The sequence below is a fragment of the Herpailurus yagouaroundi genome, unplaced genomic scaffold, assembly GCF_014898765.1.
Source record: "Herpailurus yagouaroundi ecotype Mexico unplaced genomic scaffold, PumYag 203, whole genome shotgun sequence".
In the NCBI taxonomy this organism is placed as follows: domain Eukaryota; kingdom Metazoa; phylum Chordata; class Mammalia; order Carnivora; family Felidae; genus Herpailurus; species Herpailurus yagouaroundi.
In genome coordinates, this window is record NW_024412434.1 from 28,606,352 (window position 1) to 28,632,639 (window position 26,288).

A 26,288-nucleotide genomic window follows, 5' to 3' on the forward strand; every position below is an offset into this window, starting at 1 on the left:
AATTTTGAGAAAGAGAGAGAGTGAGAGGGGGAGAGGCAGAGAGCGAGGGGGAGAGAGAGAATCCCAAGCAGGCTATGTACTGTCAGCACAGAGCCCAACGTGGGACTCGAACTCATGAACCGTGAGATTGTGACCTGAGCCGAAACCAAGAGTCGGATGCTTAACCCACTGAGCCACGCAGGCACCCCACACTTGGATGATCTTTAAAAACATCAATTTCACAGGTACAGAATGAGAAGAAATGGGTATGATGGCAATTTGTATAGGAAGAGAAAAGATACCTGGAGGTTTTAGTTTATAGTAAGTTCACGGTTACCCGCTACTGTGACCAAGTATCAGAACCTAACAGGGCAGTGGCTGGGCCATAGCGGGGATGGGCAAGGGCGTCACGACAGAAGCCAGCAGTACCCCTGACATCTGCACCAACACATTTATACATCTGGAGGACTTAACTCAGTGAAGGAAAAACAAGACAAAAGTTGAGGTCACTTTTCAAATACTCAGAGTTATCATGGGTAAGAATATAAAGTGTTCTATGTATAATCACAAGGAGGCAAATCACAATTTGGCTTTTTTTTTTAATCTTATCAGCCACATTACCCTAAAAACGGAAGGGTACTTTACAAGGATATTGGTTCTCCAAGAAAAGAGGAATTTATTGACATGGTTTCTGGCATCAGATGGGTTCTAGTTCTAGAATTATTCTTAGTCAAGAGAAGCCTTCTTCAATTAGTCTTGGAATTAGATGCAGTATAATTTATCCGTGAAGAAACAGATATACTTGGAAAATCACATAAAGTGAGTTTTTCAGGCCTTTCTTCCCTCGTCATGAAAGTAAGGTGCTCGAATAAAGAGCCTCAGGTCTGTATCTTACCTTTGTGATCATACTGAACTGCACCCCTTGGTAAATCAGACAGAGGAATCAGCAGCAAACAATAATTCCCTTGAAGAGTCAATGCTATCTCTACTGCTATCTTGTACACAAGCAGGCAGGTGTATGCGTTGTGTGGTATTAAATACCACCTTTATGGCACATTCCCAACTACGAACCCCTAAAGACATTTATTTCACAACTAGCTGTCCTTTATATCCCAATATTGTTTCTCGAAGGCCCCTTAAAACTGAAGGATGCTACACTGGAGAGACTCCCCATCACCTACCTATTACATTATCCATTCCACCACCCATGCAGCCATCCACACATAGCTCCAGAGATGCACCAAGTGCTTTACTGGGCATGGGTGGGGGGACCAAAGTCTGTCAGAGCCAGTCCCAAAAAGACTGGCCTGGGCCAAGAAGGACTATTGGTGAAGTCCCAGAGCACGAGATGCTTGTCAAGGAGGAAAGACCTAGGAGACGGCAATGAGCCCATGGGCAAAGCTGGAGACTGAAGAACAGGGCTGAAAGGGAGAGGAGGACCAGCAAGCATGTTCCCCTGATGACCTCAGGCTGTGATGTGACAAGTGACCGCCCCTCATGTGGCAATTCTATTTTAACAAAAAATGTATGTATCACCGTGAGATGTTGCTTTGCTTGTGTTTTCCAGAGATCTGAAGCTTGACAATATCCTGTTAGACAAAGATGGACACATCAAAATAGCAGACTTTGGAATGTGCAAGGAGAACATATTAGGAGATGCCAAGACAAACACTTTCTGTGGGACCCCAGACTACATTGCCCCGGAGGTACGGATGTGCTGTGGGAAGGGAGTGCATGGGCGCCTGCCCAGCTCTACACATCCCTGGCCAAGTGCCACTGCTTCTTCCTGTCCCAAAAAATCAGAAGAGTTAAAGTAGTTTGTTTCAGTATTTGTATCTGTTTTTCTTAGTAATTCATGAATGCAGCCGCACACGGGGACTGTGTTATTATTGAATGGCAGAGGGGCGGGGGGGGGGGGGTGGTCTCCCATTCAACATGTCCTCCTCAGCTAGGACTCCTCCCCACCACAGACTCAAACTGTATTCACTCCACTTAGACCAAACAGAGGAAATGATGGGGAAGAACCAGGTGGACACTGAACAGGCTCAGAAGTATCCACCTGAATAAGTCAAGTGGTTTCATCTTGGGACCAGAAAAACCTGAACTGTGGTTTCCAAGCTGCCATTGTGTGACCTTGGAGAGATTGCTAGAGTCTAGTGACCTGCAACCCCTCTTCTGTCAAATGAGATATTTATGTCCCATGTTATTGTAAGTCTAAAATGGGTGAGCCTATGGAAGTTAAAAAAAAGAGAGAGAGAGAGAGAGAGGTATAGTGCTCATATTCTGAGCCCTTAGAAGAATGGCATTTGCTCAGAAGGCATTCATCATTCCTACTCTACCCATGTGCCCCCCTTGTTATGGAGTCCTCCCCAGCTGCCCACCTGAGGGAGGTTGGACACCCCCTTACCACCTGGACCTTCTTCATTGCTTTTTATCTCAATCTCCATGCACCAGTGGATAATTGCTCTAAAGTCAAGCTATCCACTTTTTTAAATCTCTGTACTATGGGGCACCTGGATGGCTCACTTAAGTGTCTGACTTTGGCTCAGGTCATGATCTCACCATCTCCGGGTTTGAGCCCCATGTCGGGCTCTGTGCTGACAGCTCGAAGCCTGGAGCCTGCTTCAGATTCTGTGTCTCCCTCTCCCTCTGCCCCTCCCCTACTTGTGCTCTCTCTCAAAAATAAACATTAAAAATTTTTTAAAAATTAAAATAAAATCTCTGTACTAGTTTGAAATCATTATAGATTCACAAGAAGTTGCAAAAATAGTACAGAAGTGTCACCGATATATATCCTCCACCCATTTCCCCCAGTGGCTACATCTCCTATAATTATGGCACGACACCAAAATCAGGGAATGGATATTGGTACAATGTGTGTCCAGTTCTGTGCCATGTGATCTCATGTGTAGGTTCACTTCTCGTAGATTCTTATTCACTTTTATATCCAATGACTGAGCACAGGGATTGGTGCATTAAGTTGCTAATACAACTTCCCCTCAGGTGGGAAGAATGAATGAATGACTATTCATAAATTCATAAAGGGGGATGGTGGTTTGATAGGGATGGACTTCTGATTTCCCGGGTCAAAATTAGCACTTCTGTCATCAAGAGCGTAATTGTGGTGCCCTGAGTTTAAGAAATATGTGGCTTTGTCCTGTGCTTATTTGGTATTTAATTTTGACTGAACCTTGTTTTTTTTTCAATGTATGATATTTATTGTCAAATTGGTTTCCATACAACACCCAGTGCTCATCCCAAAAGGTGCCCTCCTCAATAGCCATCACCCACCCTCCCCTCCTTCACACCACCCATCAACCCTCAGTTTGTTCTCAGTTTTTAAGAGTCTCTTATGCTTTGGCTCTCTCCCACTCTAACCTCTTTTTTTTTCCTTCCCCTCCCCCACGGGTTCCTGTTAAGTTTCTCAGGATCCACCTAAGAGTGAAAACATATGGTATCTGTCTTTCTCTCTATACCTTATTTCACTTAGCATCACACTCTCCAGTTCCATCCACGTTGCTACAAAGGGCCAGATTTCATTCTTTCTCATTGCCACGTAGTACTCCATTGTGTATGTAAACCACAATTTCTTTATCCATTCATCAGTTGATGGACATTTAGGCCTTTTCCACATTTTGGCTATTGTTGAGAGTGCTGCTATAAACATTGGGGTACGAGTGCCCCTATGCATCAGTACTCCTGTATCCCTTGGGTAAATTCCTAGCAGTGCTACTGCTGGGTCATAGGGTAGGTCTATTTTTAATTTTTTGAGGAACCTCCACACTGTTTTCCAGAGTGGCTGCACCAATTTGCATTCCCACCAACAGTGCAAGAGGGTTCCCGTTTCTCCACATCCTCTCCAGCATCTATAGTCTCCTGATTTGTTCATTTTGGCCACTCTGACTGGCGTGAGGTGATATCTGAGTGTGGTTTTGATTTGTATTTCCCTGATGAGGAGCGACGTTGAACATCTTTTCATGTGCCTGTTGGCCATCCGGATGTCTTCTTTAGAGAAGTGTCTATTCATGTTTTCTGCCTATTTCTTCACTGGGTTATTTGTTTTTCCGGTGTGGAGTTTGGGGAGCTCTTTATAGATTCTGGATACTAGCCCTTTGTCCAATATGTCATTTGCAAGTATCTTTTCCCATCCCGTTGGTTGCCTTTTAGTTTTGTTGGTTGTTTCCTTTGCTGTGCAGAAGCTTTTTACCTTCATAAGGTCCCAGTAGTTCATTTTTGCTTTTAATTCCCTTGCCTTTGGGGATGTGTCAAATAAGAAATTGCTACGACTGAGGTCAGAGAGGTCTTTTCCTGCTTTCTCCTCTAGGGTTTTGATGGTTTCCTGTCTCACATTCAGGTCCTTTATCCATTTTGAGTTTATTTTTGTGAATGGTGTGAGAAAGTGGTCTAGTTTCAACCTTCTGCATGTTGCTGTCCAGTTCTCCCAGCACCATTTGCTAAAGAGACTGTCTTTTTTCCATTGGATGTTCTTTCCTGCTTTGTCAAAGATTAGTTGGCCATACGTTTGTGGGTCTAGTTCTGGGGTTCCTATTCTATTCCATTGGTCTATGTGTCTGTTTTTGGGCCAATACCATGCTGTCTTGATGATGACAGCTTTGTAGTAGAGGCTAAAGTCTGGGATTATGATGCCTCCTGTTTTGGTCTTCTTCAAAATTACTTTGGCTATCCGGGGCTTTTTGTGGTTCCATATGAATTTTAGGATTGCTTGTTCTAGCTTCGAGAGGAATGCCGGTGCAATTTTGATTGGGATTGCATTGAACGTGTAGATAGCTTTGGGTAGTATTGACATTTTGACAATATTTATTCTTCCAATCCACGAGCACAGAATATTTTTCCATTTCTTTAAATCTTCTTCAATTTTCTTCATAAGCTTTCTATAGTTTTCCCCATACAGATCTTTTACATCTTTGGTTAGATTTATTCCTAGGTATTTTATGCTTCTTGGTGCAATTGTGAATGGGATCAGTTTCTTTGTCTTTCTGTTGCTTCATTATTCGTGTATAAGAATGCAACTGATTTCTGTACATTCATTTTGTATCCTGCAACTTTGCTAAATTCATGTATCAGTTCTAGCAGACTTCTGGTGGAGTCTATCAGATTTTCCATGTATAATATGTCATCTGCAAAAAGTGAAAGCTTAACTTCATCTTTGCCAATTTTGATGCCTTTGATTTCCTTTTGTTGTCTGATTGCTGATGCTAGAACTTCCAACACTATGTTAAACAACAGCGGAGAGAGTGAACATCCCTGTTGTGTTCCTGATCTCAGGGAAAAAGCTCTCAGTTTTTCCCCATTGAGGATGATGTTAGCTGTGGGCTTTTCATAAATGGCTTTGATGATGTTTAAGTATGTTCCTTCTATCCCAACTTTCTGGAGGGTTTTTATTAAGAAAGGGTGCTGAATTTTGTCAAATGCCTTTTCTGCATCGATTGACAGGATCATATGGTTCTTATCTTTTCTTTTATTAATGTGATGTATCACGTTGATTGATTTGCAAATGTTGAACCAGCCCTGCATCCCAGGAATGAATCCCACTTGATCATGGTGAATAATTCTTTTTATATGCTGTTGAATTCGATTTGCTAGTATCTTATTGAGAATTTTTGCATCCATATTCATCGGGGATATTGGCCTGTACTTTTTTTTACTGGGTCTCTGTCTGGTTTAGGAATCAAAGTAATACTGGCTTCATAGAATGAGTCTGGAAGTTTTCCTTCCCTTTCTATTTTTTGGAATAGCTTGAGAAGGATAGGTATATTCTCTGCTTTAAATGTCTGGTAGAACTCCCTTGGGAAGCCATCTGGTCCTGGACTCTTATTTGTTGGGAGATTTTTGATAACCGATTCAATTTCTTTGCTGGTTATGGGTCTGTTCAAGCTTTCGATCTCCTCCCGATTGAGTTTTGGAAGCATGTGGGTGTTTAGGAATTTGTCCATTTCTTCCAGGTTGTCCAGTTTGTTGCCATACAATTTTTCATAGTATTCCCTGATAATTGCTTGTATCTCTGAGGGATTGGTTGTAATAATTCCATTTTCATTCATGATTTTATCTATTTGGGTCATCTCCCTTTTCTTTTTGAGAAGCCTGGCTAGAGGTTTATCAATTTTGTTTAGTTTTTCAAAAAACCAACTCTTGGTTTCATTGATCTGCTCTACAGTTTTTTTTAGATTCTATATTGTTTATTTCTGGTCTGATCTTTATTATTTCTCTTCTTCTGTTGGGTTTAGGCTATCTTTGCTGTTCTGCTTCTATTTCCTTTAGGTGTGCTGTTAGATTTTGTATTTGGGATTTTTCTTGAGATAGGCCTGGATTGCAATGTATTTTCCTCTCAGGACTGCCTTCGCTGCATCCCGAAGTGTTTGGATTGTTGTATTTTCATTTTCGTTTGTTTCCATATATTTTTTAATTTCTTGCCTAATTTCCTGGTTGATCCATTCATTGTTTAGTAGGGTGTTCTTTAACCTCCATGCTTTTGGAGGTTTTCCAGATGTTTTCCTGTGGTTGATTTCAAGCTTCATAGCATTGTGGTCTGAAAGTATGCATGGTATGATCTCAATCCTTGTATACTTATGAAGGGCTGTTTTGTGACCCAGTGTGATCTATCTTGGAGAATGTTCCATGTGCACTCGAGAAGAAAGTATATTCTGTTGCTTGGGATGCAGAGCTCTAAATATATCTGTCAAGTCCATCTGATCCAATGTATCATTCAGGGCCCTTGTTTCTTTATTGACCGTGTGTCTAGATGATCTATCCATTTCTGTAAGTGGAGTGTTAAAGTCCCCTGCAATTACCACATTCTTATCAATAAGGTTGCTTATGTTTGTAATTGTTTTATATATTTGGGGGCTCCCGTATTCGGTACATAGACATTTATAATTGTTAGCTCTTCCTGATGGGTAGACCCTGTAATTATTATATAATGCCCTTCTTCATCTCTTGTTACAGACTTTAATGTAAAGTCTAGTTTGTCTGATATAAGTATGGCTACGCCAGCTTTCTTTTGGCTTCCAGTAGCATGATAAATAGTTCTCCATCCCCTCACTTTGAATCTGAAGGTGTCCTCAGGTCTAAAATGAGTCTCTTGTAGACAGCAAATAGATGGGTCTTGTTTTTTTTCCATTCTGATACCCTATGTCTGACTGAACCTTGTTTAAATGCAAGACTGGCCACTGGTCAACCAGAAATTATGGCCTTTGACTTTCCTGTCTGCTTCTGCATCTTCCAGAATTTAGTGTTAGCGACTGACTTCTCTCTCTGCATCTGCTGTCTCTTACCTTCCACCATGCTGTCTTCCTACTATACATTCTCCATGAGCAATAATTAAAGACTATGGTTATAACTCCAAGATCAATATGGCCAGCCCAAACTTCTTGCTTCCGCGGTCACAGGCCATTCAAACACAACAGGTCTCCAACTCACTTTCTCTGTTGAACCTGCTCCGCCCACCACCCCCTTTCCCTTCATCTCTTTCTTAGTAAATCACACACTCATCCACCTCCTAACCTCACCAGAAAACCAGAGTAATTGAGTTTTCTTTCTTTCCTTCTTACCCTTCCCCTATCCAAACACCCAGAAGTTCTAGATATAGCCCTCAGAGACATCTATTCTTTCCCCTCCCTGATCTTGTGACTGCATTAAGAATCACCCATGATTATTCCTTGATTCTCTAAGTGAGTCCCTTTGGTTGGACCCCCAATGCTTCTCCAGTTCCTTCCCCCACTTCCTGCCGCTACCCTACTCCAGGCCCTGAGCAGCTCTTGTCTGGACGCTGGGGACACCCTCTGGCTTTCCTCTCTGTCACTATCCAACTGCCAGTTTACCTTCTACATAGTTCCAAGTTTTTGTAAGAGATGCTCCCTCATTAGTTAAAAAAAAAAAAGCATCCTCAGTATATGTATATTGTATATGAATCTCACACACTATTGCCAACTAATATAGTCTGTATATTATAAAATATGCATATAGAAGGATACAATCAGGTTGAAATTAAAACAAAATATACAATTTTTAAAAAAAATTTTTAAATATTTTTGAAAGAGAGAGAGAGCATGAGCAGGGAAGGAGCAGAGAGAGAGAGAGGGAGACACAGGATCCAAAGCAGGCTCCAGGCTCTGAGCGGCCAGCACAGAGCCCGACACAAGGCTTGAACTCATGAACCGTGAGATCATGACCTGAGCCGAAGTCAGACACTTAACTGAGCCACCCAGCACCCCTACAATTATTTTAAGTAACTAAATTTTATTCTGTTTATTGATAGTTTATGCTTTGTCCAAATAATGAGATTAAATAACTTAAGATCTTGGTTGAACACTCTAGGACTCAGATTCAAAGGTCTGATTAGCTTTTTACTTCTTGGTTTCACTGGCCATCATAGCTGGAAAGGATAGCTCACAAAGGCACAGTATCACTTAGACTTTACAGTACGTATTTGAGGCAAGGTTCGTTGTTGACAATGGAGGTTGTAATTCAAATATTCCATAATTCAAAACAAGGTCTTTGATACATCTGACCTTTAGCTAAGTTCTTGTCATAACTAATGATACTCTTTTAGCTTCCTTATAATGTAGGTGACCAAGAACTTGTACTGAGAGCAAGAGAGACCTCTCTGCTGCCATTTTCTTATGTTCTATGTGTTTGCATCTGTCTCTCAAAAATAAACTTAAAAAAATATTAAAAAAAAAAAAAAAAACAGTTGTGCTCTCCTGCCTCCGAGCCTTAATAATTTAACTTTCCCTTATTGTGTTTCTAAGTATATGTTGCTTAGTACTGGTTTTATATGTATTCGGTTGTTATCTCCAGGGAAGGGACTCTGTGGCAAACAGAAAGCCAGTGAGACCAGGCAAGTCACTAGAAACACACAGGAGCACAGAGCAGGACAAGGGCCATGGAGCCCACCTGGCAGATGCCAGTATCTCTTAATGGGAGAACCCGAATTACAGAAGTAAATGCACTTCAGAGTGGCATCAGGAATGACACACAAAAATACAGACCACACTCCCCACAGCCGGGGAATGTCCCCAGTCCATGTCTCCTAAGACATAAAAGTCAATGACTCCCTGTGTCTTCCAGTTGTAGGACCAAGGGTCTAACATGTAACCGGAGGTCCAAGCCCGTTTTGACAAGACTAGGGAAACAGTTAAACACCCTACTCGCTAAGCCACTTAGTAATTCCATGTGGGATTCCAATACACAGAAGCAGCTCCCTGGAGAGACCAGGAGTCACTTGGGGACCAACACTATAAAGGAACTGGCTGGTCACCTAGTAAACTATGACCACACACCAACACAGTGAGCTTTATAGAGATGTAACTCACTAGCTCTACCAGGAGGATGCAGTTGCCGATGATAACTTTCACCGTTGGAGAGAGAGACTCTGACATAAAGTGGCAACGTCTTTAGTATCTGAATTCTTTGAGTAAAGATGGGGGGAGGGAACAGAACAAAAGAGGATGAGGCCATACGAAGGCAGCAGGGGCTGAAACAAGGGCACCTGGGTGGTTCAGTCAGTTAAGCATCCAACTCTTGATTTTGGCTCAGGTCATGATCTCACAGTTTGTGAGATCGAGCCCTGTTGGGATCTGTGCTACGGAATCTGTTTGGGATTCTCTCTCTCTCTCTCTCTCTCTCTCTCTCTCTCTCTCTCTCATTGCCTCTCCCCTGCTCATTCTCTCTCTCTCAAAATAAATATTTTTAAAAAGGCAGCAGGGGTTGAGACAGAAAAAGGGGCTGCTTCAGCCAGTGTTTCCCTGCCAGTTTCTTTAGAAATGTAGACAGTGTGAGCATGACCTTGTTAGGTTGAGATTTAATCCATGGGACATTAAAGATAAAAGGAACATTATGTAGCAAAAATCTCCCAAGGAGCAGGGTTCAGAACATAGCTTCAGCTCTCTAACTAGATCTTAAATAAGACAGTAACCTCCTGAAGTCCAATCCCTGTCCTTTATTAAACAGGGGTCCCAGGACCTACCTCAGGAATTCTTATAAATAAGACACAGATACCTAACACATGTCAGCATACTTCTGCAAATTTTCTGTTCAGGCAATGTCACTCTGCATTTTGCTTCTTCCTCCTAACTTACGAGGAATTCTTTATGAACATCACCTAGCACTAGAAGACTTAATTTCCACCACAGCTGTCTCCCGTCCTCCAAATTTCTTTTCATCTGTCCTTCCAAATGAAGTTTAGAAAGACAGGATGCTCAGAGCAGTTTCTGGTTGCTTTGGGCTCCCCCTTGTGACAGAACTTGGGAATTGTGTGTGAACCAGTCCCCATTTGAGGCAAATTCACCTAAACTGAGATGTGTGTGTGTGTGTGTGTGTGTGTGTGTGTGTGTGTGTGTGTGTGTACACATCTTTATCACTCTCTCTGTATCTACTTTTAAACTTTTCCCTAAGGAATAATCCATCTTCTCTAAACTTTGAAGTTAACTTTATTAAGGATACTGGCTAGCAGTTGTATGCTGGAAGTCAGTGGCAGATTGCAAAATTCTGTTTGCAACTTGATCTTTATTTTCACCAATGGGTGCCAGTTGATCAAGATGGATAGTTATCGTAGAGCATGCAGTCATCTCCATAGGACAAAGCACTGCATGTTCCCTGCTTTTCACTGGATTCGCACAATAACTCAGTAGTAAGTCAGCCAGATGTTATCACCATTTTTTTTTTTAAACAAATGAGACCCAGAGAGGGTGAAGGAATCTGCCCCAAACTATACATTAGGGGGACTAAGCCAGAAGTAGAACCCACAACATTTTGTATGGCCATCACGGTTTCGTCGTGGTTTATCAACTCTTGTGTTGGGAGACACTTCCACCATATTCCCGAGCCTCAGACCACACGTAGCTCATTCCCCAAGGACAGACGTGGAGTGGGGTGGCGTTCAGAGACAGCAGACATGCACACTAGCCCACTGTATCAAAGGATCACCAGCATCGAGACATGCAGCTTTACTAGAAATGCTACAATGTCTAGAACGTAACATCCTTTTTCTTTCCTAAGGCCGCCATTGCTGCAACTGTACCATATGTTCCACAGGCCCACATAAGAAGACATTCCATTTCAAATGGAGACCTCTAATAGTAAAATGACCTGTGTGTTTATGTGTATGTGCTCACACACAGGGGACTGAGCTAGGTCTTAAAGTGCAGCCAGCGTGGAAAGGATGGCCATCCCCAGAGGGTCCCAGCCTCGCTTTTTAATTTAGCGCTTCAATACTATCCTCACTTCTCCATTTTGGTAATAAAGCATCTTGTCCCCACCCCCATCCTGGGAGCAGCAGGCATGAGACACAAGGGTTTTCTTGTCTTCGCCATTTAACAAATTGTTACTGTGTTCCTACTATGTGCTGGTTTTCATTGTAAAATATACATACCATGGAATATACCATCTAACCATTCTAAGAGTGTTATTCAGTCGTGTTAAGTATATTCGCATTGTTGTGCAACGAATCTCTGGAATTTTTTTTTTAATCAGGCACAACTGAAACTCTACAGCCATTAAACAACCACCCGTTTTCCCCAAACCCTCAGCAATCACTGTCCCACTTTCTGTCCTTATAAATTAGACACCTCTAGGGACCTCATACAAGTGAATTCATACAGTATTTGTCTTTTCAAGTCTGGCTTCTTTCATTTAGCACAATGTCCTCAAGGTTTATCTAGGTTGGATCATGTGTCAGGATTTCATTCTGTTTTAAGGCTGAATAATATTCCACTGTATGTATAGATCACATCGCTTATCCATTCAGCCACTGATGGACCTCACGCATGGCATTGGAAAATGTCACAGCTTGGGTTGCTAGGATGACAAGAGTCACAGGTACACTCTCTACCTTTCAACATTCAACAAGGAAGCCACTGAAAGCCCAGAATACAGTCTTTTCTGCCAGGAAAGTAGATGGATGAAAGGGTAGAAATCTTTTCAAACGTTAGGTGGAGGGCGCCTGGGTGGCTCAGTTGGTTAAGCATCCAACTCTGGGTTTCAACTTAGGTCATGACCTCGTGGTTTGTGAGTTTGAGCCCCCCACCCCCACCCCGCCCTGGTCAGGCTCTGTGCTGACAGTGCAGAGCCTGCTTGATTCTTTCCCCACCCCCCCGCCTTCCTGCCTCTCCCCTGCTTAATCTTTTTTAGAAAAATAAAAGTTAGGTGAGATCCCAGACTTTAAATCCACTTCCCTAAAGGACAGACCAGACCAGTTCTACTCAAAGCACTGCTGTTAAGCTGCACATCACTCTAAGAGAGAGAGTTTCTGGAACTGAAGTCTGCTATCCTGGTCTCTCTCAGCACACTCACTAATTCTGACTCTTTAATGGCGACCACAGATGGGACACCTTAGTTGTACAACTGTGGCCAGAGAGGCTTTACGGGATGGATTTAGGGAGATGACCTCTTTGGAGGTGTGATTACCTACTGAAAGTTTATGCCAAGTCTCAGGACAGACTTCAGTAAAACACGTGGGTTTGGTTTCGTCACAGAACAGCATACACACACACACACACACACACACACACACACACACACACACACCAGCTTTCTTAGGTCTGAATCGACTACCCAAGTCCTCACATCACAGGTGGGAAAATTAAGGCTAACGGCACAGGCCAGTGGTTGCTCTTAAGGCCACAGGGGAAGGAGACATTAAAACCAAAAACTGTTTGCTCAGTTTGGGCACTGTTCACTCATTTCTGCCGTCAGCATCTCAAAAAGCTACAGTTTTCAGTGTGATCGGTGTTAAGACCACATACGGTCATCACCATCGACTATTTACTGAGTGGCCTCGAAAAGTTCAAGCAGGGTTTTCGCTCATCCACCTCGTGTTCATTAATTATGCCTCTGCCTCTTGGTCACACAGATCTTGCTGGGCCAGAAATACAACCATTCTGTTGACTGGTGGTCCTTCGGCGTTCTCCTCTATGAGATGCTGATTGGGCAGTCACCTTTCCACGGGCAAGATGAAGAGGAGCTTTTCCACTCCATCCGCATGGACAATCCCTTTTACCCCCGATGGCTTGAGAAAGAGGCGAAGGATCTTTTGGTGAAGGTAAGAAGTGAAGCCAAGGAGACTCTGTAGAATTAGTATTGGGTATTCTGATCGGTTCTCCCATTCATTTGTAGGTTCTGATTTATACGTGGTAAACAATAGTCATCTTGAACTCGATTTAAATGGGATTCTCACCATGTATTTCAACTGAGGCACCAGTAGGATGGACGTTAGATACCAAAATGAGAAGATAAACGTTCATGTGCCTGGTTTACATAAGAAATGCCCAGGAACCAGTTCCATGACTCTTGAAACCCTTACTTTGAGAGGAAATTGGCCCACTGACAAGCCCAGTTTGTAGCTGAGAACTCAGCCTTTGGCTTCCCATCATGCCCATTAAGCCTACTCAGGCCAGTTCATCTTCCCCTTCCCACCTGGACAGAATGCACAACTCTGCAGCCAAACACAAACCTCACATCACCCCTAGGCCATAAAACACGGTCTCAGTTGAGAAGGTAACACTGTTCAGCCCGTGGAAGAAGTCAGCAAGTCAACCAGATCTCTAAAGCCAAGACTTCTAATCCCTCTTCTCCGCTCAGATTCAGGGCTGGTGGCCACTCACTTTGGGAGAAGGGAATGTGGTCATGTTGTGGCCAACTGTGTCCTGTTCTCTTCCTCTCCAGCTCTTGGGTCTCTGCTGCAGACCAGACCAGGTTAAAAGCAGGGAGAGGACAGAGGAGTAAGAAGGAGAAACCGGTGTTCTTTTATGGCTGGGTGGCTTCATGCTTGGAGTCCGGTGGTTTGTGAAAGCCAGAACTTCTGTGAGACATTCTAGTAGGTCTTTTGGAAGGAAGAACTGGTCACCGGGGATGTTTTTGGCCAAAGCCCTTGACACACAGGCCATTTGTTCAGTCCGTTCCCTGGCCCAGATACTATACCAAACTCCATTTCACAGCATTCCATCTCACAGAGACCCTCACTGCTCCCTGCCTGAGAGGGCCCCTTCAGCAGTATTTAAAATGCTGCAGATCACATCCCCCTCCCATGTCCACTGGAAACACTGATGCATCTTTCACCCTGTAACTCAGAATTCAGACTGTCACCATCCCTGCAGAATTCGCCTTCAAAGCAAGACTCACACCCCGGTCCACGACGGTCCAGGCTCAGGGGAGAACTGAGTGTGTTACAGATGGAAACCGGGCTCTAAGAATCACTTGCCATGAACCAGGAGCTCCCAGGGAAAGCCAATGGAGAGACCTAAGCAGCACCTGAGAGCCATCATTAAAGATTGGGGTTATAGGCAGAGTCCTGGTTTCCCTCTGTTGAGGACACAAATTAACACCCACAGTGTGAGTACAAAAAATAAGTCACGGTAGTGCAACGTGCTCTTACATATAATAACAACGACCAGCACTCACTGAGCTGTCCCAGCAACTGTTTGGATCAAGGAGATACACCGAGGTGATCAGGAAGCAAGCAAATCTAAAAGAAGTGGACCAAGAGCACAGGTGTTTTGAATTTGGGCGTCTCCTATTTCAGCTGGCTTTAAAAATGATTTAGGAAAATAATTTTCAGTCTTGCTGTCTTTATATTGAAAAGGGGGAGCAAAGAGTAAGACCTTTCAACATTAGAAGCTTTCGGTGGATTTTAAGGGTTTTTTTTTTTAACATTTATTTATTTTTGAGAGAGAGAGAGAGAGAGAGAGAGAGAGAGCGTGAGCAGGGGAGGGGCAGAGACAGAGGGAGACACAGAATCTGAAGCAGGCTCCAGGCTCTGAGCTGTCGGCACAGAGCCCAATGCGGGGCTTGAACCCACAAACCGTGAGATCATGACCCAAGCCGACACTGGACGCTTAACTGACTGAGCCACCAGGCGCCCCAGTGGATTTTAAATCTAAAAACAATTACCAGGCCCATCTTGTTGCACAAGTCTACTTTTTACTCATGAACTACCTGGACTTAAAGGGCACCCACTTCTCCTGCTCTAATACGACCGGCAACTTGTCCAGAGTCTGAGATGCTAAGGCAACTCCGCAGCCCTCCCTCAGGAGTCCAGTGCGGAGAGAGCCCCCCCAGGACACCCCACCCAAGGCTGATGGCATTGCAAGTCTGAGCCACTTCAACTCAGCTTTCTGTTTCTGTTATCCAAAGAAACCACAAACCTAGAAAACTCTCGGAATGACCCATTAAACACACTTTCAATGAATGAACAACACACCTATAAAATGAAAGCTGATTTCAAAATTAACCAATTAAGAAGATGACAACAGTAAAAATTATCAGGATTGGGATGGAAGCAGTGTTGCTTTACGCAAAGGCAAGTTGAGACATTATTATAGTTGCTGCATGGGTTTTACACGGACTGGACACGTGGGCTCAAGGTGAGGTATGATTAGTTGGCTCCAGCTGCTGTAACAAAATATCACAGACTGAGGGGCTCACCCAACAAATTTACTTACAGTTCCGGAGGCTGGGAGTCCAAAGGCAAGGTCCAGCAAGGTCGGTTTCTGGCGAAGGCTTTCTTCCTGCCTTGCAGACAGGTGCCTCCTTGCCGCATCTTCACTCACACACGGGCAAAGAGCTCTCTGCTGTTTCCTCTTATAAGGACTCTAATCCTATTGGATCGGGCTCCCACCCACATGACCTCATTTAACCGTAATTACTTGTTTCCTGCAAGTTCACGCGCATGGGGGGTAGGGCTTCGATGTGTGACTTTTGAGGGGACATGCTTCAGTCTCGTAGTGTGGGGGTGCACTGAAAAGGCCTGGGCCAACGAAACCCCCCAGAAGGGAATAAGGAAACAGCTCGGGGGCTGCCTGGAGGCAATCCACCTTTACCCCTTGATGTTCCGTGAAAGCTCAACCAGCTATGCTTCCAAACCCAGTGCCGCCTCGGGATGTGGGGGGGCTCACGGCCAGGAGGGAGGGTGAAGGAGTCACGGGGCCAGGTGGAGTTCATCAGAAGTTAATGCTGGAAGTGACGGTTTTTCACAGGAGAGAAAGACGGTGTGGGAAGAAGGATCAGTTCCAGGTAGAGAGGAAAGATGACAAGTCACATACAAGGAATATTACTCAGCAAGAAAAAGGAAGGAACGGTTATCGATCTACAAAACAACCTGGGTGGATCGCAAGGGTGTTGTGCGGAGTGAAAAAAGGCCAGTCTCCAAGGGTCACATACTGTGAGTCCACTTGTGTAACCTTCTCCAAAGGGCAGTGTGGAGATGGAAATCAGATTAGTGGCAGTGGGGGCTGGGGAGAGTGGAGGCAGGACAGCGACTGTAGAGGGGGATCCCAAGGGACAGCTTTGTGTTGACGGGACGGATCTGTGTGCACGGTGGTTACCCAAATCTACGCATGGGATAAAATGACAGAGAACTAGACACACACATTGTATCAATGCTGGCCTCCTGCTTTTGGTGTCGTTCTCTAATTATAAAAGACATAGGCATTAGGGGAAGCTAGGTGACAGGGACACAGGACACCTGTACTAGCTTTTAACATCCTGTGAATTGATATGTATGGACTGAATGTGCCGGCCCCAAATCCTATGTTGAAGCCGTAACCCCCAAAATGATGAGGCCTTTGGGACATAATGAGGCAGAGATGACATAATCAGGGTGGGGTCACCACAGTGGACGAGTGCCCTTATAAAAAGACGAAGAGAGAGCTATCCCCCCACCTCCAAGTGCATGCACCAGAGGAAGGCCATGTGAGGACACAGCAAGAAGGCGGCCACCTACACGCCAAAAAGAGGGTCCTCGCCAGAAAGTGCCCACACAGGCACCTTGATCTTGGACTTCCAGACTCCAGAACTGTGAAAAATAAATGTCTGTTGTTTAAGACACCACTCAGTCCGTGTCATTTTGTTATAGCAGCCCAAGAAGACTAAGACGCTGTGATTGTTTCAAAATAAAAAGTTTAAGAACAAAATACAGTGTAAGGGTTAATGCCAGCAAATACCAAAACCAAAATCATGTGCACTTTCAATAGCGGGAAAAAGATTTGCTAGAAGAATAGAAAATAAATCTGGCTGAACAGAGCAGAAACCAAGACAAGCAAGAATAAAAAGTGGGAGAGAGTGGGACTCGTTGGCGAAAGAGGTCTTAAATCCACGTGGAGGAGACCGGGCTTATCCTTTCCCGTAGGTGTTGGTAAAAATTCCATCTCCTTGCCCCACAAGGAAGGTAGTCCTCTGCCATGTTCTAGAAGGAAGGCTGATAAAAATTAGTCTCCTCATGCAATTTGCTCACAAGAACATGGCTTCTAGTTTCATCTCTCCTCCTGGTTTGCTCTATAACTTTGGTCCCACTGGCCCCCTCATCCTTGAGTTCCGTTTTCTGCAAAAATCAAAGGTAGCATCATTTCTGAGAAACTTCCTGTAGAGAATTATAATGTAAAACCCAGAAGTAATGAGTCCTCTAAAAAAAAAAAAAAAAAAGGAATCTGTTACAGCAGCTGCATCAATATCACTCTCTGTTCCCTTTAGTCCTCACAGCACATAGATGCAGGTAGTGCACTGAACAACTGTGCACAAGAGGCTGTGCTGCATCATGAATTGCAACTGGGACACCGCTGTTCAGTTGAGTCTTGAAAAGAAACACCCCTTTCTCCCTCATGTATTCATCCAGGATGTCCCGTCCATTTGTTTGGAAACGGGCGGAAAACGAAAGATCCCAAACAGAAGCACCTCTCCCTTCTGTAGAAAGATATATCTGTGCAGGGAATGAAGAGGGGAGAAGACCCCTCTCCAGGGACAGGGGCTAAGCGCTGGTGGCCCTCCTCAGCCGCCCAGCACGGCTCCCCAGCCCAGACAGTCGAGTAAATTCAAACAAACGACAGCTGCATCCTGGCCATTCGTGTACGAGGTGTGCTGTTTCCTGTTAATGTAAACCGCCCTCTGACAGCTTCTATGAACAAAAGCAAGTCTTTCTTCATGAACACGGAGTCCCTTGGTGCAGCTTCTCCAGCACAGAGCCGATGGCCTCCCGCAAGGTCACCAGACCTGGAAAGGGAGGGGGGGGGCGTGCTTTGATGCAGGGGACAGAAGACAGTAACTCACTCTTGTGCAGGACGGGAAAGAAATCTGAGTCTCAAACATAAGGTCATGTTATATTCTCATTACATATTTTATCTTTGAAAGTATATTTTTTTAAATTTCACAGGTACATGGGTCAGTCTCAGAAGGCTCTGTCAGGATGCTCTAGGTACAAACGACACATGGTCCTGGAAAAATTCAACAGGAAACAGCATGGTCTGCACTTGGCATAGGGCAATCACTCCTCACTGTATTCAGTAAAGCCTTTCATTATAACTACGTGAGCTAGAGACACTCCCACCTTCTCTCTCATCTTGTTTCATGAAAACGTCCTTAAAAAGTAGGGGCCAGTAAGGTGTGATGATCGTTTCTAGGCAAGTCACTTATTCCCTCTGCTTCTAAAGAATCAGTCTGCTTTTCCATCTGTTGGCCTCCATTGGTGTTCGAGTCTACAGAAGAAAAATTTTACTGTGAATTTGGTGCCTTTTCTATGTGCCATTATATATGCTGAAGACGAGATTCTGGCTGAAGGTGAGGACTGAAGATCTATGGTCTGCATGTAATAAAGTAGAAAGACAACTTGCTCACTTATTTAACAAACATTTATCGTGCATCTACTTTGTGCACAGCACTGTGCTAGGTTCTGTAAGAAAGAGAAACATAAGTGGGGTTTGCCCTCCATAGCTTACACTCTACTAAAAAAAAAAAATACTCTTAAAAATACTCTTGGGGCAACCGGGTGGCTCAGTCAGTTGAGCATCCGACTTTGGCTCAGGTCATGATCTCATTCGTTCCTGAGTTCGAGCCCCGCGTCGGGCTCTGTGCTGACAGCCCAGAGCCTGGAACCTGCTTTGGATTCTGTGTCTCCCTCTCTCTGCCTCTCTCTCTCTCTGTCTCTCTCTCTCTCTCAAAAATAAAAACGTTAACAAAATACTATTAAAAATGATAGACAGATACCTTCTTTAATGGAGGGAAGATATTCAGATGTCCTATGGAGCCCAGAGGAGAGACTAAAGAGGCTGTTTATAATTTGGGCTCTACCCCTGGCCAGACCTGTGATCTTGAGCAAGTTATTTAGCTACTCTGAGCCCCCGTGTCCTTAACTGATGATCGGGACAGTGATCTCTGCTTTTAGAATCTGTCTTCAAAGTCAGGCCAATACGGCGGAGGCATCTGGCACTACTCCTGACTCTCAACGCTGGTTGGGATAAGTCACAGAACCAACCATATGACAATGAGTATGAGTTGAAGGGCAGGGAGGGCTCACCAGGCGTTGAGGGAGTCAAAGAAAGCTTCACAAAGAAGGAGGAACATAAGCTGAACCCTGAGTGATGGGCTGGGATTGAAAGCTGAGGTGAAGGAAATGGCAAAATGTGGGGAGACGTATCTCCTCACAAGACGGAGATGTCCATAGCGAAGGACAGAGGTGGGAAAGGCAGGTGGCGTATTCAGTGAGTAGACACGTCTGGACAGAAGAGAGGGTTACAGTGGGGACAGCAGGATGTGTGTCTGCAGAGGCCACAGAGAGCCTGGGATGACCAGCCAGGCTCAGAGGATGTTAGGACTCACCAGGGCATAGAGATGACCTTGCCTCACCCTGAATTCTCCAGGGGAGGAAATGGAGACTCGGAAAACCTTCACAAGGCCACGTGGGTAGGAAGTCTCTTGGGTGACAGCCTCATGTTAGTGGTTTTTCTAACAGAGCTTGGGAACATCAGGTTTCCATAGAGAGACCTCAGCCTCCACCGTATGGTAAAGTGGGACAGCTGACCGTGTGGCTGCACTAGCTGGTTACATGGGTATTCCACCTGGACTTTTAAAAAGATTATCCTGATTTTTAAAAAGAAGAAAAAAATCTCCACTTCACTACAGCACGTTGTGTTTTTTTTCTTCTTTTGGTTTTGGGTTTTTTGGGGGGCCTTTCAGTAGAGTCTTTGAAGATTTTCAAGTAGGAAGGTAACATAAGTAAGGCAGTGTTTGGAAACACATAGACTGGCTATTCTTACAAGAGATAAAAGCAAGAGATCTCTGTAATTTAGTTGTTACCGGAGGTCCGGTCCTGCCAGAGCCTCGTGGAATATCCCTGTTTCAGAGACCCCACGGTGTCCTTATGAACACCCTATAGCTAGAAGTTACTCTATAAACAAACATCGAGCTGCGGGATAAAAAAGGGGTAACTACTTCAGGCACTTGGGACCCGTGACTCCCCAGGTCTCGTGTTTGGACTCTCCTATTCCGTACTGCCCTTGACCCGTTGTGTTGGAGTTTGAAGAGTTTCCAAGCTCCTTTCCTGTCCTGGCCAAGGTTCAGCGTGACCTCATAGTAACAGGAGAAGGAACAGTGCAAAGAAGAAAATATATCTGTAACAGACCAGAGGTCAATAAAGAGGATTTGAATTAAGTATTACTTTACCAGCGGGTTTGCAGGAAGCAGAAATGATTCTCACTACTCAGACGCCTTATCCAAAGCTGACCGTCAGGGACTAGTTTATAGGATATCATCAAAGCAACACTGTTATCCTTTGAAGGCAGCTTTGTAGGAAATCAAAGTCAGTTAATGGGCTGTCAACCCAGCAACAAATAAATTGATCACTTATTCTCTGTTGTTGGGTTTTACAGACCACGAATCACTGCATACGTGCGTGTGCGCATGTGTGTGCGTGTGTGTGCATGCATGTGTGTGTGCGCGTGCGTGTGTGTGTGTGTGTGTGTGTGATTTCATCTCACGCACAGAACCGCCCTGCGGGAAGGATACTTCATTCACTTTACAGGGGACGGCACAGACTCAGACTCCTGCAACTTGCCAGAGGTCCCGTAAATAATACAAGGCAAAGCTGATTTCAAAACCGGTCTATATCACTCAAGAGACTGCATTTCTAGGGCCAGGAGCAAGGGAGCAAAAACCCAGACCCTGGAATATTCAGAAGGCTCATTTGAGGGAGAGTGCTGTCACCAGTTTGGAGACAACAGTTGATACTCGAGAGTGGAAAAATCGGGTTAGAAAAGCCTCAAAAAGCAGTCTTGACCTCGTGACTTGCGCCTCACACACTATGAAATGCAGCCTCGTCTGAGGCTAACCGGCTGGTCCCCTGGGAAGTAACTGTTTTCTTTCTGCCGCTTCTCAGCTCTTCGTGAGGGAACCTGAAAAGAGACTAGGAGTGAGGGGAGACATCCGCCAGCATCCTTTGTTCCGGGAGATCAACTGGGAAGAGCTTGAAAGGAAGGAGATTGACCCACCGTTCCGGCCTAAAGTGGTAAGGACCCTCCCAGGATCATTTGGTTCCAGCTTGGCTCTCGGGCTGCCTGCCTGCCCCTCACCCCTGCTTGAGCCCCTACCTTCCCTCCGGGGTGCAGTTCTTGGAGGAAAGTGCTTCTTTAACCATAATTCAGGTTACCTGGCTGGGAGTGGGGGGGATGGAATGCGGGGGGGATGTTACTCTTGTTTTGCAATATCTAACCTGTGCGATGAAAATGTACCTGCATGAAAAATGAATTGCTGGGCGCATGCCTCAGACGTAACCTGCATGTGCCAGGTGGCTCTCTGATGAGATACGGTGCTTTTGCACAGGATGCATCCGTGCCCCATGGTCACAGATTCTGTGACCCAAACGTGTATGTGGGGGATCTTGCAACCCTCTTTTCCATGGCTATTTATTAAAGTTTGCCTGACGTTTGCAACTGGTTCACGTTATCTATATTCCCTAACGGCAATAGTTCAGTGTTACTTGGTTTAAGGAAAAAGTACATTGGGGCTGAGGAAGAGACAAGTCTCTAAATTCCCAGGTGTTTGCTCACTAGTTAAAGTCACTAACCTCCATGAGAAAAGGCACAATGACCTGTCCATGTGCAGAACCACCATAAAGCGAAGACAGAGGAAAGAAGGGACGCCCCAGGGGGCTCAGTGGGTTAAGTGTCTGACTCTCGATTACGGCTCAGGTCGTGATTTCATGGTTCAAGAGATCGAGCCCCGTGTGAAGCCCCAGGTCAGGCTCTGCGCTGACAGCTCGGACCCTGCTTGGGATTCTCTCTCTCTCTCTCTCTCTGCCCCTCCCCCACTCACATGCACGCACACGCTCTAAAAATAAGTAAATAAACTTACAAAAAAGTAAAGTGCAATTAAAATGAAAAAGCTCGGCAGACGGATGTTGGTAAGTGTGACTGCACACAGCCACTGAACCGGACTCCTAAAAATCGTTCAGATGGTCACTTTGAGGTTAGGTATATTTTACTACGGTTTTTACAATAAATAGTTTTTGGGTTTTTTTTTTTAATTTTTTTAATGTTTGTTTTTGAGAGAGAGAGAGAGAGAGAGAGAGTGTGTGTGAGCAGGGGAGGGGCAGACAGGGAGGGAGACACAGAATCTGAAGCAGGCTCCAGGCTCTGAGGTGTCAGCATAGAGCTCGATGCGGGGCTGAACCCACGAGAACATGACCTGAGCCAAAGCTGGATCTCAACCGACTGAGCCACTCAGGCGCCCCAGCACTTTGCCTGGCTTTCACCAGTGGTGACATTTTGCCAAGATATGAGTGTTTTGTTTTGTTTTAATTTTTAAATGTTTTTATTTGCTTGTGAGAGGAAGTGGGGGAGGGACAGAGAGAGGGAGACCCAGAATCCGAAGCAGGCTCCAGGCTCCCAGCTGTCGGCACAGATTCCGACGCGGGGCTCGCACCCACGAACCGTGAGATCATGACCTGAGCCAAAGTGGGATGTGTGACCACCTCAGCCACCCAGGCACCCCTCAAAAAATAGTTGTTTTAAAGGGTAAGGCAAATGGTAGAAATGCCAGCTTTACCCATCCCTGGTCAGTATGGATATAAACCATCTCTACCGTCTCTCCTGCATGGAAATGGCACAGGCTCGTGGATCCCGAAGCAGAGTGCCTCGCTCTAGAAAACAGCCACTGCTGTTCCTCAGGAGGGGGGAGGACGAAGTGAGTGTGTTCCTAGGACACAACATTGTCCCAAGCTCTGGGGACGCGCTAAGGGTACCACAGGCTGGTCTCTAGCACTTACTGTTTGGACCAGCACCATCCCTAATACGTGGGTTAATAATTTGTGATAAAATGATTTTTTTTTACCTAGTTTCGCTCATCAGAACAATGTAACTCATGCCTCAACTTTCACAGTACATTACAATTGACTTGATAGTGTCCATCTAAAAATCAGACTTTTGATCTACACTTTCCCTACAGGACAGTTCTGCCAGTAGGAAGGAATTTCCCTCACCTGTTGTCCAAGCAGCTATTTGTAGGCAGAGGCCACAGGCCATTGGCTTCACCAGCCCAGGGGCCCCCTTGAGGGGAGGGAGAGTCTCTGACTTTTAGTTATGCTCATATATATAAGGGTGACTTTTGATCATCTTAAAAAAAACCTGAACTATACACCATACTAAGCAGTGTTTATAAATAGGTGTTTGTTTTTACATTTTTTTTGGTCTCATGGGCACCAGTGAGCTAGGTGGCTCGAGGGGAGTTTGTCCCCATCCATCTATGGAAGACGGTCCAAGATGCTTAATGGTAAAATGAACATGGGTGGAGAAGCCAGCAGTAGTGAAGGATATTGATGTAAGAATAGGAATATATAATCTGTAAAACTCCTTGCCTCCACCCCCATCCTCCAGCCCTCCCCTCTTCCCCCTCAGTTACCCCCTAAAAACTAAAAGGATACAGGTCACATCTGGCCCCGCCTCTTTTTCAGAAGTGGCCAATCCTGTTTCAGGTAAACTATTAACCAGAATCATTAGACCCTACTTGGATGTATATAATGAAATTCCTTTACATGAATCTAAGTGTACTATTGACAAGCTAATGCCTCGGGGTCTTAGGAATGTTCCATGAATCCACCTATGACCATCTATGAGTGTTACTTCAGTTCATCTGCAATGCGGATAGCATGCAGTGTCATGTACACATGACAGCCTAGATAACAAAAAGAAAGATAATTAATGCAGTGGCTGATTTTCTTCCTTTTGTTCCTCCCTCCCTCGAACTCTGACCAAGAAATCACCGTATGACTGCAGCAATTTTGACAAAGAGTTCTTAAATGAGAAGCCCCGGCTATCATTTGCTGACAGAACCCTCATCAACAGTATGGACCAGAATATGTTCAGAAACTTTTCCTTCATCAACCCAGGGATGGAGAGGTTGATATCCTGAACCACTTCCCCTGACACATGAGGGACTTTGCCTTCTCTCTGCGAACTGGTTCAAGTGACACTCCTTGGATTCCTTTTCACCTTGGAAAAGAAAAGAAACACTCAATAACACCGGCTAAGACCTTCGAGCTCCCCACTGACTCTGTATCTGCAGCAGAACCCAGCTCCACTCATTACAACGCCCTTCGGTGTCTCTCCTGTCCTCTCCTGCGGCCACCCCTGATGTTAGGTCACCACTAACCATAGTTATTTACTGGAACGAGGGTTCTCCTCCACACTGTGAAAGATCTGAAAACTTAACACTGCCCTAAACTGTGGCTCTTCACGTGGGCACCAACGGCTGATCGGTGAAATACTTGATGACGGAAGGGGGCACAGTGAGCACGGGCTTCTGGAGACCGAAACAGCGCGTCGCCTGGTGGGAAAGCAGGCTTCATTCAGCCACAGACAAGTAGCCAGTGACCTGTTTTATTCTGTTCACGTCTGGGGAAGTGTAAATGGTGATGGGGGAAGCCCTGGGTAGGTTTTTATGGGAATTCTTCACAATAAACATCGCTTGTAACTTGAGATTTACAAATCCATTCATTCTGGTTAGCCATGGCATTCTTGGGAAAGAGGAAGACGGAAAGTGAAAAGAGATCATGTCGCTGAGGTGGAGGGTTTAATAAAACACCTACTCTGGCTATCTTATCAACATAGATATTACACTTAGAGTCCAACAAAGATAGACTCATCTACTCCTGCCAGTGGAACCACCCCATCCACCCACTCTCAGCTGATTTCAATATCGTGGAAGCCACTCACTACAATCCTTTTCACGCTGTAACAAGAAGGGCATAGTGCTTCCAAGAGAAAAGAAAACCAATCTCTTATCACACCCTTGATGGTGATTTCATGACTCATAAGTCTCCCTTTAGGCATTAGTCAAAATAAAAGACCCATGCATGCTACTTGTAGCAGTCGATCTTCTTTGATGAGAATTCTAGCTATTTTTATGGATCTGTGTTGTTTGTATATTTTGATAAAATATTGTGACTTAATGACAGAGGTGGATATGTAAAAATGGAATAAAAGAAAGAAAGAAAGAAAGAAAGAAAGATGCCTCTTAAGAGTTTAATTCCCTACTTGTCCCCGCAAGAACTTGGTTTTGTCATGGTTGGCATCAAAGTGTCGCTCGCGTTGAGTTGATGTTGGAAATTTGGGGAATCACTGAAGGTCCCCAAAAGAGTGAGAGACTCATAACTTTTAAGTTACTGTTACTATGTTCCTCTTTCCCTTCCCCACGAGATCTCTTGGGAGTGACCCACACATGTTGCTACAGGTCTACACATGTTGCGTCTACTCCTCCAACACCCAGATCCAGCTCTGCCCTCCTATCTGTCCCCAGGCACTGCTTCCTCTCAGAACTACCTTCCTGCCGGCCCTTGTGCAATGCACTAGGTCCTCATCTACGTTTCTGCAGTTTTTTATACAAGGAAAGACCCTCCTTTGATCTTGAGCCCATCATCACTGCAACACAGCACTTTCCCCTTTCGCCCCCTCCACCTGCGACTGCTCCCTTGACGAGCCCCTTTCCTCCTACCCCCCCCCCCCCGCCGTCACTTCCAAGGCCTCTCTGCCCACCTTGTTTCCACTTTTCTCTTGGTTCTTTCCCACCACCTTGTGCCTTCTAGGCTTGCTTGCTTGACTTTTTTAAATATAATTTATTGTCAAATTGATTTCCATACAACACCCAGTGCTCATCCCAACAAGTGCCCTCCTCCCTGCCCCTCTCCCCCGGCCCCCATCCACCCTCAGTTGGTTCTCAGTATCCGAGAGTCTCTTATGGTTTGCCTCCCTCCCTCCCTCCCTCTCGGTAATTTTTTTCCCCTTCCCCTCTCCCATGGTCTTCTGTTAAGTTTCTCAAGATCCACATATGAGTGAAAACACATGGTATCTTTCTCTGCCTGACTTACTTCACTTAGCATAATACCCTCCAGGTCCATCCACGTTGCTGCAAATGGTCACATTATGCAAAGAGCCTAAATGTCTGTTAACTGGCAAATGGATAAAGAAGATGTGGTTTATATATACAATAGAATACTACCTGGTTTCTAGGCTTTAAACAGTCTCCACTGACTAGCTCTA

At 44.8% G+C, this 26,288-nt stretch overlaps 1 protein-coding gene and 1 long non-coding RNA gene across 4 annotated transcripts in view; both read left to right on the top strand.

The window, feature by feature from the left end:
- The window catches only part of PRKCQ (protein kinase C theta), a 189,305-nt gene extending 164,577 nt beyond the window's left edge, over nucleotides 1-24,728 (top strand). For all 3 annotated transcript variants that reach the window (XM_040451506.1, XM_040451505.1, XM_040451507.1), the window contains 4 exons: nucleotides 1,547-1,685; nucleotides 12,848-13,036; nucleotides 21,134-21,262; nucleotides 24,007-24,728. In XM_040451506.1, coding sequence (XP_040307440.1) covers nucleotides 1,547-1,685; nucleotides 12,848-13,036; nucleotides 21,134-21,262; nucleotides 24,007-24,162 — 613 coding nt within the window. In that variant the 3' untranslated portion in view covers nucleotides 24,163-24,728. The remainder of the gene's footprint in view (nucleotides 1-1,546; nucleotides 1,686-12,847; nucleotides 13,037-21,133; nucleotides 21,263-24,006) is intronic.
- On the top strand, nucleotides 16,165-17,792 carry LOC121014852 (uncharacterized). Its single transcript, XR_005783464.1, has 2 exons — nucleotides 16,165-16,280; nucleotides 16,414-17,792. It is a non-coding gene; the product is annotated as an uncharacterized LOC121014852 (long non-coding RNA).
- Nucleotides 24,729-26,288: the final 1,560 nt, after the last annotated feature.